Raw genomic sequence first — 13,892 nt, 5'->3', positions numbered from 1 at the left:
CCTCCGCAAGTCAACGGGATCTGTGACCGCAAGGAGCACGTCGTCGGCGTAAGCCGAGAGGACGCCCTTCATGGCCGGCTCGCGCAGAACCAATCCCGTCAACCTCCTGCGAAGCAGGTACAGGAAGGGCTCCACGCAGATGGTATACAATTGGCCGGATATGGGGCATCCCTGACGGACTCCTCTCCCAAAGCGAAGGGGCGCCGTCAAGGACCCGTTAACTTTGACTAGACACTCTGCGGCACCGTATAAAAGTGGGACCCGGGCCATGAAATGCGGCCCGAGTCCGAAAGCGCACAGAGTCCCGAAAAGGTATTCGTGATCCACCCTGTCGAACGCCTTCTCCAGATCAAGGGAGAGAAAGGCGACCGACCGACCAGTCCTCTGGGAAAGATGGATCAGGTCCCGGACCAGGTGGATGTTGTCCTGGATGGACCGGCCCAGGACCGTGTAGGACTGGTCGGGGTGGATCATGTGGGCCAGCACGGAGCCCAGGCGGGTAGACATAGCCCGGGCAAAGATCTTATAATCTGTGCTGAGGAGGGAGACCGGATGCCAGTTTTTAAGTAGGCGGAGATCGCCCTCTTCGGCAGGACAATGACTGCCCTGCGCCACGAGTGGGGCATCTCCCTGGTCGCCAGGCTTTCCCCCAGGACCCGCACGTAATCGTCCCCCACAACGCCCTGAGAAACTCCACGGTCAAACCATCCAGCCCTGGGGATTTGCCCGAGAGCTGGTGGAGGGCACCAGTCAGCTCCGCCAACGTGAGGGGAGCCTCAAATCCTTTGGCGCCCTCCGGGCTGACCTGCGGCAAGTCCTCCCACAAAACTCGGCGCGCGTCCTCGCTGGATGGATCCGGAGGGAACAATGCACTGTAATAAGTATGCACTAGGAGGCCCATTCCCTCCGGATCCGTGATGGAGGATCCATCGTCGGGCAGCAGCTCAACGAGCTGCTTACGGACCCCCCGCCATTTTTCCAGCGAGTAGAAGAAGGGTGAGGCGTGGTCCAAATCTTCCAGGATCTGGATCCGCGACCTCACGTACGCGCCTCGGGACCCTATGAGCTGCAAGTCCCTCAGCGCGCCCTTCTTCTCTTTACACGCCTGCCACAGTGCCGGGTCCGCGACGGCATGACCGAGGCGGGACTCCAAGTCGAGCACCTCCCTCTCTAGGTGCCCGATCTCTGTTTCCCACCTCTTGGTCGACCCCTTCGCGTACTCCTGACAGAAGACGCTTATGTGAGTCTTGCCCACATCCCACCATAGCCTCATGGAGGGGAAGCCCCCCTGCCTCCTTCTCCAGTTGGCCCAGAATCGACAGAATGTGTCCCGGAATCGCTCATCTTCCAGCAGCCGGCTGTTAAAGTGCCAGTACGTGGACCCCGACCGCATGCGGAGCAGAGTGAACTCCGCCCACACCAGGTGGTGGTCCGAGCACGGCACCAGCTGCATGGAGGCTGCCGAGACGCGGGAAACGTACGCCTGCGAAAAGTGGAGGCGGTCGATTCGGGACCCCCCTCCTCCAGACCTCCACGTGAAGGCGCTGGAGTTGGAATGGAGATTCTGTCAGATTTCTACCAAGTTAAGGGAGCTGATCAGTTCCTTCAACTTCTCCACCGACGCTTGGCCACGCTGGGGACCGGAACGATCCCCCACCTCGAGGGTGCAGTTAAAATCCCCCCCGAGGATGATGCACTCGCCGCTAGCGATGGAGCTCAAGAGAGCGGACACTTCTTCAAAGAAGCGCGCTTTCAACGCGCCGGGCCTGGGCGCGTACACATTCACAAAGTGGAGCGGCACGCTACCCAGGCGAAAGGCGAGGTGGAGCAAGCGGCTCAGCACTCGCTCCTTGACCCCCAAGATCTCCAGCTGAAAAGTCGGGGCCAACAAGATAGCCACCCCATTAGAAATAGGGGTGAGGTGACTCATGTGGACTCCACCCTGCCTCTCCAGGAGCCAGGTGGCTTCGTCTCCCAGAACAGTGTGGGTTTCCTGCAGAAAGCTCACTGCGTATCTCCCTTCCCTGAGGACTGAGAGATTGTGAAATCTGCGGTGAGACCCCCTGCTGCCGTTGATGTTGAAGCTGGCTATGGTTATCTTCATGTCAAAGGTACTTAAAACCCGTCACCAACACCTCACTGTGAGGAGGGAGTGGAAGTGCACCTGGCCCTCCACTCCCCCAGCAACCCATTGAGGAACGCATTAAAACGGCACCTCTCAACCAGTTTCACGCCCGCGCCCTTCCCCACTTTCTTGAGGGCGGCACCGACGGACTGGATGATTAGCGCCGGGCTCGATCAACGGCTGAGGGCCAGCTGAACTTTATCGCGGCAACCCCTGCAAGCCGCGAGGAAATCCCGGAGTTCCACCTTGGGGATGAGAGGAGACTTGGTGGGAGGCACGAGGGACTCCACAACCTCACTGGCGATGGAATCAAGGTTGTTCTCCGTGCCCCACACTGAATCCCCATCCTCCTCCGGGTCGTCACCGCCAGCGGCCGACACATCCACCACACACTGTGGGGCGGACGGCCTGGCCGCGCCAGCTGGTCCTGCCTCCGGCACAATCCTCACCCCAGGATCGATGGCGGAGGAGTCCCCTCTGGGTTCTACTGTTAAACTGGAGCCTGTGGACACCAGCGGTTCAGGGGAGACGGAAGTTCCCGACTCCGGAAATCCAGCCGGAGCCGAGACCGGAGAGAGGAGGCCATCTCTCGCTCCGCCAGCACCCACAGGCCCAGCAGATGGGGCAGTATTTGAAGTTATAACCGGGTTGGGTGTCTCCTGGTCGTGAGTGGATTCTGGCTGGGAGGGCCGACCCCTCAGAGCTTCCCCCTCCCCTCTACTCAGGGCACCTGACCCAGTGGCAGAATGGAAGGCGTCCCCAGGCTCCCCCACCACAAGCAGGAATCCACTGGCTTCCCCCGGAGGGGCCACATGTAGAGGTGTCTACCCTTCCCCTCCATCCTGAGGGGAGGGGAGCTCCTGCTCAGGCTTTGCAGCCTTGATGTTGGTGGTGGTAGGGGGGAACCTGCGGACCCGAAACAGGAGACAGCTCCCCTCCAACAGATGGACCCTGCACCTCAGGGCCCCTTGTTACCTCTGTGGAGGGGTGCCTTCTATTTTTTCCACTAAGGCGCGGAGGCTCAGAGACCTCCATGTCATCAGAGGCCTCCGCACCCTCCTTTTTTTTTTAAGCTACCCTGGGCCTCAGCCCAGCCCTGGGACAGGTAGATTCCGTGGGAACGGGCCTTGGGCTGAGCTCAGGCTCGGGTTGTGTTACAGTGTGCAGGGGATGCGCCTCTGTTCATTTTTGCTCCGTGCCTTCCTTCCACCCAGACGGGCATTCCCCTCCCCGCCGGAGGCTGTGAAAACTGCAGCCTCCGGAACCGACTGAGCAGGGTCTGTACGATGTGTGGGGGGAGTTGGAGGAGGTGCAGTGGCTTCACCTTGGGTCACCAAGGTGGAGTTGACGGCCGGGAGGTTGGGGCAGTTCTTGTGAACATGCCCCACCCCCTTGCAGGCACGGCACCGCGCCCCGTCCGAGGTCCGGAAGACGCGATAGGCCGTCCCCTGGAACTCCACATTAAATTGGCCCTCCGAGACCTCCTCCCGCACCAGCTGCATAAATAGCTGGCGGCGGTGGGAGTAGACATGTTGGAGGCTGTGCTCCCGAAGACCAAGCAGAACTGGGGTGATCCCCGACCTCACCTCCCCCAAATGGTGCAGGTGGGGCTCACTGGGAATGAAGGGCGGGATGTTTGATAGCATTATCCGCTGCGCAGTGGCCCCCAGAGGGTCCACCGGCAGAAAGGTCCCCCCCACAGTGAGCCCTTTACTCAGGGCCAGGGACACCGCCCGCTCGGTCTTCAAAAAGAACACAGCCTTCCCATACATCTTTGATGCCGCAACAATGGCCGAGGGGTTGACAACCTCGGCCATTGCCTTAATGCAGGCCTCAATAGACATGTTGGGGTGAGGATAGCTCTTCACCCCATGGCTGGATGTTATCAATTTAAAGGGTGACGGGGCCACGTGGGCAGCCACAGAGGCTGCAGCTGCAAAGGTAGTAGAGGGCCCCGCCACCGGTGATGGCCATGGATCTAAGAGCTAAACCCACCCCAAATTGTGGGTTTGCACACCGAATATCAAAAGATTCACAGAAGAGTGTTTGATGGGACAGTGTGCTATCTAAATAACGAGCATTCCATTTCAGCTTCCACATTGCTCAACTTAAATGTTCAAAAACACACACACAATAAAAACAAGTCTGAAATGAAAGACAGATAAGCAGCTGTGATATATAAAAGATTTATTCTTTTGGAAGTGCTTACAGTTTCTGCCACTCCTCCTGTTGCACAGTCCTGGGTGGGTTGGAGAGTCAGATACTGCATCAGTGTTAACGGCCGTGAAAAGCAATTGCAAAACATTAGTGGATGGGGAGAGGGGAAGCAGCTGAAAATGGAATGGTTTCTTATTCATTATACGAGTCTCCTAGGAACCACGAGGAAGGCAGAAAATTACTGCAAGCAAAGCTCGGCCAAGAATCGCTCTCAAATTATCAGGTTAAGAAATAATCCAGGATCACACTTGACGGGGGTCGTTCTGACCCCACACTGGAGCTCCGTGGAGGCACAGTCAGCTTCAGACTCTCATTAGTGGCCTGAAGGCTTATTATCGGGCTGAAAAGGTCTTCCCCCTATGGACAGAATGGGACAATCAGAACAGGTTGAAGATAACTTGCACCAACTTTACAACCACTATCGCCATACCCCACCCCCAGGGACCCTGGATCCATACCCCCACCCCTCCCCAACTCTGACCCCCCCTCACCCCACCTGCCAAGCTCTGACCCACTTGCCTCGGCCTGAGTTTCCTGATATTCTAGGAGGGAATGGTGAAGAACCCCCCCCACCTCTGTTTCCTGTGCTGTGTGAGAGGTCAGACTAATTGTCGCTTCAAGGAGTTTTGTCATCGTGCAGCACACTGAGAACAAACTGCTGGTGGCAACACTGCAATTCGGCCTTTTATTGTCATCATCCCTCCAGTGGATTTCATCAGCACGACCGAGGCACCTGGAAACCAGCCCCCATCACATCTCGCCCTCGCAACCAGAGGCATGGGAACACACAGCGAGCATGTGGTCATTGATTGGACAGGATCCGCTTTGGAATGCTCAGAGGATGTGGGGGAGGGGTGTTGGCTGGATTCAGGAGCTCAGCTGCTTTTCCTCACCCACATCCACCTCATGCAAAACAAACAGGACTTGTGACATGACCTCAAGCAACAGGTCAGAGCAGAGAGCAGGAAGTGCTGATTGTGGATAAGGGATTACACTGCAACTGAAGAGCAAGGCAATGGGACAGGACACAGATCAACACAAGCCCTACATAGCTCAGTGTCGTTACAGTCCCTCCCACCATCAGTTAGCCGAGTCACTTTTTATGCCAAAAGATCAAGGTCAGTGGCAGTAAGGGAATGGGAAGAGTGAGCTGGACTAAAAACATGTTGGCTCGAACTTCATCAAATCAAAATTAGCTGGTAGTCTGGAGAAGTGCATGCACATGGGACCAACACATACCCCATTAACCCAGGCTGAACATGCAGTTGACTACATTCAACCAGCAGTTTCAGTAACTCCACACTCTCAGTGCTTGCCCCTCCCTCAAGAATCAGTCACAACTGTCAGAAAACCGTAAGCTTTTTCCCCTCGGAAAAACAAAGCGGAATTTCTCTTTAAAAATTCCACTCAACCAGTGAACTAAAGCAGAGACTCCTCAGCACTCGCTAAGTTTTCACCCCTTTACCCTACATTTTTTTTTTGCATTCCCGAACAGTGGCTCTCCCCCTCCCCCAGAACCTGACCCAGCATCGTCTAGATAGGCCGACTGGCTTCCTTCCTGCGCAGGAATAACTAACTTCTAAGTGGCCAGTCTTCACAAGTGAACCTGGCTATTCCTCTATGAAAGGCAGACCCTATCCTCACCCAGCAAGGAGATTATTTTACAGCAGTAAGCAGGGATTTAGTTCTTTCTCCTGTCCAGATCAGGGACAAAGCCATATTACAGCACAGCTGCTGCATTGACTGGAGTACAGAGCAAAGATCAAACCTTGGTCTGGATCATGGGCCTCAGCGTGGATTAGGGCTATGCTGGGTTGTGATCTTTGCATTCGACACCTGTGGGAGCTGAGCATCCTCCTGGAACTACTTATTTCTGAGAGATTGGGTGAGATCAGCTGGCTGGGTAAGGTGACTATCACACTACATTAACCTGGTCACTTGTCCTCCCTGTATCACTCACGCGTGTATCTATCAGAAGACCTGACAGTTCTGGACTGCACTGTACTGTCTGTCCACTCTCTAGGCACTGTAGCTATTGGACTATCACCAAAGGCACTCTGCTGCATAAAGCCAGAATAGAATCTGCCATGGAAGCACCTGGGGGAAAGGAAAAATAAACAAGCACCATAACATGGAAAGCAAAATGCCACATGCAGAGCTACATGCAAGTGCTGTCTGTCACTGTATAACACTGGGGTACAGTACTAGTGGGGACAGGTCTGTCATTGTATAACACTGGGGTACAGTACTAGTGGGGACAGGTCTGTCATTGTATAACACTGGGGTACAGTACAAGTGGGGACAGGTCTGTCATTGTATAACACTGGGGTACAGTACTAGTGGGGACAGGTCTGTCATTGTATAACACTGGGGTACAGTACTAGTGGGGACAGGTCTGTCATTGTATAACACTGGGGTACAGTACTAGTGGGGACAGGTCTGTCATTGTATAACACTGGGGTACAGTACAAGTGGGGACAGGTCTGTCATTGTATAACACTGGGGTACAGTACTAGTGGGGACAGGTCTGTCATTGTATAACACTGGGGTACAGTACTAGTGGGGACAGGTCTGTCATTGTATAACACTGGGGTACAGTACTAGTGGAGACAGGTCTGTCATTGTACAACACTGGGGTACAGTACTAGTGGGGACAGGTCTGTCACTGTATAACACTGGGGTACAGTACAAGTGGGGACAGGTCTGTCATTGTATAACACTGGGGTACAGTACTAGTGGGGACAGGTCTGTCACTGTATAACACTGGGGTACAGTACAAGTGGGGACAGGTCTGTCACTGTATAACACTGGGGTACAGTACAAGTGGGGACAGGTCTGTCATTGTATAACACTGGGGTACAGTACTAGTGGGGACAGGTCTGTCATTGTATAACACTGGGGTACAGTACTAGTGGGGACAGGTCTGTCACTGTATAACACTGGGGTACAGTACTGGTGGGTAGAGGAATGTCACTGTATAACACTGGGGTACAGTACTGGTGGGTAGAGGAATGTCACTGTACAACACTGGGGTACAGTACTGGTGGGGACAGGTCTGTCACTGTATAACACTGGGGTACTGTACTAGTGGGGACAGGTCTGTCATTGTATAACACTGGGGTACAGTACTGGTGGGTAGAGGAATGTCACTGTACAACACTGGGGTACAGTACTGGTGGGGACAGGTCTGTCACTGTATAACACTGGGATACTGTACTAGTGGGGACAGGTCTGTCACTGTATAACACTGGGGTACAGTACTGGTGGGGACAGGTCCATCACTGTATAACACTGGGGTACAGTACTGGTGGGGACAGGTCCATCACTGTATAACACTGGGGTACAGTACTGGTGGGTACAGGAATGTCACTGTATAACACTGGGGTACAGTACTGGTGGGTACAGGAATGTCACTGTAGAACACTGGGGTACAGTACTGGTGGGGACAGGTCCATCACTGTATAACACTGGGGTACAGTACTGGTGGGTACAGGAATGTCACTGTATGACACTGGGGTACAGTACTGGTGGGTACAGGTCTGTCACTGTAGAACACTGGGGTACAGTACTGGTGGGGACAGGTCCGTCACTGTATAACACTGGGGTACAGTACTGGTGGGGACAGGTCCGTCACTGTATAACACTGGGGTACAGTACTGGTGGGGACAGGTCTGTCATTGTATAACACTGGGGTACAGTACTGGTGGGGACAGGTCTGTCATTGTATAACACTGGGGTACAGTACTGGTGGGTACAGGTCTGTCACTCTAGAACACTGGGGTACAGTACTAGTGGGTACAGGTCTGTCACTGTAGAACACTGGGGTACAGTACTGGTGGGTACAGGTCTGTCACTGTAGAACACTGGGGTACAGTCCTGTTGGGTACAGGTCTGTCACTGTAGAACACTGGGGTACAGTCCTGGTGGGTACAGGTCTGTCACTGTAGAACACTGGGGTACAGTACTGGTGGGGACAGGTCTGTCACTGTGGAACACTGGGTACAGTACTGGTGGGGACAGGTCTGTCACTGTAGAACACTGCGGTACAGTACTGGTGGGGACAGGTCTGTCACTGTAGAACACTGGGGTACAGTACTGGTGGGGACAGGTCTGTCACTGTATAACACTGGGGTACAGTACTGGTGGGGACAGGTCTGTCACTGTATAACACTGAGGTACAGTACTGGTGGGGACAGGTCTGTCACTGTATAACACTGGGGTACAGTACTGGTGGGGACACGTCTGTCACTGTAGAACACTGGGGTACAGTACTGTTACCAGTAGGGATAAATAAGTATCTCAGGGCACCCTTGTCTTTAGTACAATTTTTCCTTGCGTATTGGTAGTAATTTGCTAAAATGTAACAGGAAAATCAACTGGACTGTTTTGAAGTATCAGTACTGTGAGAAAGGGCTATGTGTTATAAAGGATATATCGATACTGAAGTGTGCCCGACAACAATGAACTGTGACACACAGAAAAAATGCAAAGTAGCATTCAAATTATACACAAAATAGTATCTCAGTATAAGTTTTCAGGCACAGATAATTTCGGATGCAAAGTGGATGAAAAAATTCCAGAAACTGCAAATGTAAGTGGCAAGAGATGATACAGGAGACAAGGAAACCACAGCAGCTGGGTTACACCCCACACACTGTCCAGGTGGGTACATTCATCTCTCACAGGACCTGGGCAGCTCACTCAAAACTTTCAGGCCATCAGGTGGAGCTGGATCTGATCAGTTCCCAATTAAACTTTTGACCAGTGTCTTAGGTTGGGAGCAGACACAGGCGCCCGACAGACGCAGGCTTCTTGACTGTACGCATTGCGACGGTACCTCATATCCAGCTGGCCAATGAGGTAGAAATAAAAATATCTAGAACATGCTTGAGCTTCATAATGGAAACTGTTCAGGCTGCACACAGGGTGTTGAGGGCATCACTGCTGTTTGTGATGTTGATACACTCCCGCCCCCAAACCCCACGTGCCCCACTCCCAGGCCACATCTGCTCGACAGCCCCTCGTCCAAACGGCACTTTCCACCTGAGAGGTTATTCCGCAAGTGTTGGTGGATATTTGACCAAGGGGGCATCACAGTCAAAGCTGTTTTTCAGCTTCACACACATTTCTATCTGCAGGAATGAACAGAGAAGAACAGGGACCCTCCCCAGGGCACTGATGCTATTTTCAGTGCTCTGACTATACCCTGAAATTAAGTATGGCCAGGGATGGAAGCTGGGGCTTTTCTTGTCTGTATGGAGACGCCACTCCCGCGGTTACATTCAACCACGGTTCATCAGACAAGTAGCTTTGTTAAGAGGCAATATATAACGTCAACACCTCCTACTGAATTGCACCTGCTTTTAATTTGAAGTGGAGCTCTGATTGTTCAGAACACTGTTTACCATTACTAACAAGTGAAGATGTATACTTTGTATTGTTAGTTGCTAGGAACTGTTTTGTAATATTTTCTATTCAGTTACAGTGGAGTGCAATAAACCAAGAAAGTGTTTCAATATAGTTTGTAAAATGCTGACAAATCTTTTACCCTCCTGCAATTAAAAGATGTAACACATTAAAGCACGAGTAAGCAAGGGACAGACTGGTTGGGCCACATGGCCTGTTTCTGAGCAAATTTCTATGTAATTCAGATCGCTTTGCTTCACCTTTTTTCCCGATCCTTCACTGACAGGTGCTCCTCTCCTCTTTCCTCCCCCAAAACACTCTCCCACCTCCCCAAAAAATGTGAAGATTCCCCCATAGCTAAATCTACAGCAGTGGTGCCCTCAGTGTTCTGTGGGGTCTGTCTTCAGACAGCAGAGACAAGAAGCTCGGAGGGCTGTGGTAATTGACACTCTGCTCCTACAAGCTAGTGATGATCGACAAAACAATGAGCGACGATTACTCAGCCCATCCCTCCCGCTTGCTTGGTACTTACGACATGGTTTTCATCTCCTTTTTCTCAGTGTCTGGCCGTGCACGGTTCAACACTTTTAGGAAGTCCGAGGTCTTGGCCCTCATGCGAGTGTGGATATAAGCCTGCGAGCAACATAAACATACGTGAAACACCAGCCACTCTCAGCCTCACTCTGAACCTCAGGAACGGTTATAATTCACTAAGATTTAGAGAGCGATTGATCTCCCATGGTACTGCTCATGGTTAGTCAGGGGTGGGGGGGTGGGTAGAGGAGAGGTATTACGGGTAAGACGTGATGCTCACAGGATGCAAGGGTGACACATGCTCACTTGTCAGTGCTACTTTTAAATCTGCTGCAAGAAGGCATTGCCCCAGTGGGGAAACGCACATTAAACAGTAGAGCTTGGGTCCCAGTCTGTGTTGTCAGTGAGTCTCAGTCAGGGTAAATGCTGGAAGGACACACCGACTGGACTTTAGCATCTGATGAGGAAGGGACTGCTCTCCAGCCACTCCCACTGTAAAGGGAAAGGTGGTGGACATCGCGGAAGGTCAGGCTTCACTGTGATGCTGCTAGTGGTAAATAGCCCAACAATGCTCCCCACTTGGTAGTGTAGAGAGTGGCCATCAGTGAGGTACCAGCGTACAGCTGGAGGGGTTAAAACTACCTCCTCAAAATGGATCATTTCAAAATAACAGTGTCAGACACTCACTTTTAACACTCAGGGCTTCAAAGAACCACAGAGTACAGAGGAAGGCCATTCAGCCCATCAGGCCTGTACTGGCTCTTTAAAAGAGCTATCCACTTAGTCCCAACCCTTTCTGCTCTGTCCCCATAGCCCCACAATCACACATTCCATTTAAAAGAGGGGCTTTGGCTCTCATTAAACAGTATCTGTAGCAGCAGTGGATCCTCAGTACAAATAATACACCTCGTGCCCTGTCTGCAGAGGCCACAGTGTTTATTAGCAGTCTCACTGGCAGCTATTGAATAACGAATACTGGATTGTGCTGGCTCCTCCTCACCTTGGAGCACTTGATATGGTAATGCAGGTAGTCTCTGAAAGTGTGGATCAGGTTGATGGTGTTGTGACGAGTGTTGGGGTTGGTGTGTCGAGGGAACAACACTGGCAAAACAGAAACAAAAATGGTCAGCAAAATGGAGACAGCCTGAGGAATAGAACACAGCTCCCAATAGCAGACATCCCCGCCACAACACACACAGACAGTCCAGGCACTCTTATGGAACAGGCATAAAAACTCCCGAAGATTTACAAACTAATTCTGGGATGTCACGTCACTTCACTCCAAACAATTATGTGGCTTAATTGTTTTGAACATTTTGCATGTGTTGAACAGATTTGCCCAGTTTTGGGAGATGATATTTTACTCCCTTACATTTAACACTCACCAGCTTCCTGAGCCTGACTGGATAGATTAAACTGGAGAGAGATATGTGACATGCAGAGAATGCAGCATCCAAAACACACCCACATGAAGATTAAATGTCCACATACCTCCAACAGTAATCATTAAATAACAAGGGTTCCATACAGCCCTTGAAAGAGGTGGTTTAAAGAGATAGTAAAGGTCAGAGTCAGGTTCCATTCAAAGCCACTAATAAGTTATCAGCAAACTGACAAGTTTGATCTGTTAGCCGAGATGGAGACTCTATCCTGCACTCGAGCAGCTCAACGGAGCAGTCTGCAATACTCTGATAGCTAATTAGCAGAGCATTACCTGCCCTGGGAGTGTTTGATGGGGACAGTGTAGAGGGAGCTTTACTCTGTATCTAACCCCGTGCTGTACCTGTCCTGCGAGTGTTTGATGGGACAGTGTAGAGGGAGCTTTACTCTGTATCTAACCCCGTTTCATTTTTTTCTTTCTTTTTTTTTTGTAGAGGGAGCTTTACTCTATCAAATCCCGTGCTGTACCTGTCCTGGGAGTGTTTGATGGGGACAGTGTAGAGGGAGCTTTACTCGGTATCTAACCGTGTGCTGTACCTGTCCTGGGAGTGTTTGATGGGGACAGTGTAGAGGGAGCTTTACTCGGTATCTAACCGTGTGCTGTACCTGTCCTGGGAGTGTTTGATGGGGACAGTGTAGAGGGAGCTTTAGTCTGGCTACTAACCCTCTTACCAAAGCAAACAATATTCCCTATTGATGCCATCGAAAATCCTTCAGAATATCTGTTAAACTTCTCTCAAAGGAACCTAGGAACAGGTATAGGCCATTCAGCCCATCAAGCCTGCTCCACCATTCAATTAGATCATGGCTGATCATCTATCTCAACGCCACTTTCCTGCGCTATCGCCATATCCCTTGATGTCATTAGTATCCTGATATCTCTCGATTTCTGTCTTGAAAATGCTCAGTGATTGAGCTTCCACAGCCCTCTGGGGTAGAGAATTCCACTGATTTACCACCCTCTGAGGAAAGAAATTTCTCCTCATCTCAGTCTTAAATGGCCTTCCCCTTATTCTGAGACGACGTCTCCTGGTTCCAGTCTCACCAGCCAGGGGAAACATACTATCCACATCCTGTCAGGCCCTGTAAGAATTTTGTAGGTTTCAATGAGATCACCTCTCATTCTTCAAAACTCTAGAGAATACAGACCCAGTTTCTGCAGTCTCTCCTCATAAGACAATCCTGCCATCCCAGAATGGTGAACCTCCGTTGCCCTCCCTCCATGGCAAGTATATCCTTCCTTAGATGAGACGACCAAAGCTGTACGCAATACTCCAGGTGTGGTCTCATCAAGGCTCTATACAACTGCAGCAAAACCTCATGCAATGAAGGCCAACTTAGCATTTGCCTTCCTAATTGCTTGCTGCGCCTGCATGCTAGTTTTTAGTGACTCATGAAAAAAGACACCACTGTCTCTTTGGACATCAACACTTCCCAATCTCTCACCATTTAAGAAATACTTTTTTTTCTACCAAAGTGGATTATCTGACACTCACATTATATTCCATCTGTCAGATTCTTGCCCATTCACTTAGCCTGCCCAGGTCCCCTTGAAGCCTCCTTGCATCCTCCTCACAACTAACAATCACACCTAGTTTTGTGTCATCAGCAAATTTGGAAATATTACATTTGGTCCCCACATCCAAATCATTTATATAGATTGTGAACAGCTGTGGCCCCAGCACAGATCCTGCAATACCCCAATAGTAACAGCCTGCCATCTTGAGAATGACCCATTTATTCCTATTCTGTTTTCTGTCTGTTAACCTTGATCCACAGCAGTGTATTACCCCCAATCCCATGTGCTCTAATTTTGTTCACTAACCTCCTGTGTGGGTCCTTATCAAAGCCTTCTGGAAATCCAAATACACCACATCCACTGGTTCTCCTTTATCTATGCTACAAGTAACATCCTCAAAAAAAACTCCAACAGATTTGTCAAACATGATTTCCCTTTCATAAATCCATGTTGACTCTGCCCAATCATATCATTGTTTTCTAAATGTCCTTTATAATAGATTCTAGCACTTTCCCTGCTATTGACATCAAAACTAACAGGTCTGTAGTTCCCTGTCTTTTCTCTCCCTCCTTTCTTAAATAGTGGGGTTACATTTGCTACTTTCCAGTCTGCAGGAACCCTTCAAGTCTATAGAATTTTGAAAGATAACCA

At 50.9% G+C, this 13,892-nt stretch overlaps 1 protein-coding gene and 1 non-coding gene across 2 annotated transcripts in view; both read right to left on the bottom strand.

The window, feature by feature from the left end:
• Positions 1-4,297: 4,297 nt before the first annotated feature.
• arpc2 (actin related protein 2/3 complex, subunit 2) overlaps positions 4,298-13,892 on the bottom strand; it is a 32,041-nt gene continuing 22,446 nt past the window's right edge. The window contains exons 8-10 of the mRNA XM_068034757.1: positions 11,283-11,383; positions 10,281-10,381; positions 4,298-4,699 (exon numbers count right to left, since the gene is read on the bottom strand). Of these exons, the coding sequence (XP_067890858.1) occupies positions 4,675-4,699; positions 10,281-10,381; positions 11,283-11,383 (227 nt within the window). The 3' untranslated portion in view covers positions 4,298-4,674. The remainder of the gene's footprint in view (positions 4,700-10,280; positions 10,382-11,282; positions 11,384-13,892) is intronic.
• Positions 4,935-5,047, bottom strand: LOC137372453 (small nucleolar RNA SNORD89). The gene has a single exon (XR_010975430.1). It is a non-coding gene; the product is annotated as a small nucleolar RNA SNORD89 (small nucleolar RNA).

This window comes from Heterodontus francisci, chromosome 7 (genome assembly GCF_036365525.1).
Source record: "Heterodontus francisci isolate sHetFra1 chromosome 7, sHetFra1.hap1, whole genome shotgun sequence".
Classification (NCBI taxonomy): domain Eukaryota; kingdom Metazoa; phylum Chordata; class Chondrichthyes; order Heterodontiformes; family Heterodontidae; genus Heterodontus; species Heterodontus francisci.
Note: the sequence above shows the minus strand (reverse complement) of the source record. Positions and strands in the feature narration are given on the sequence as shown.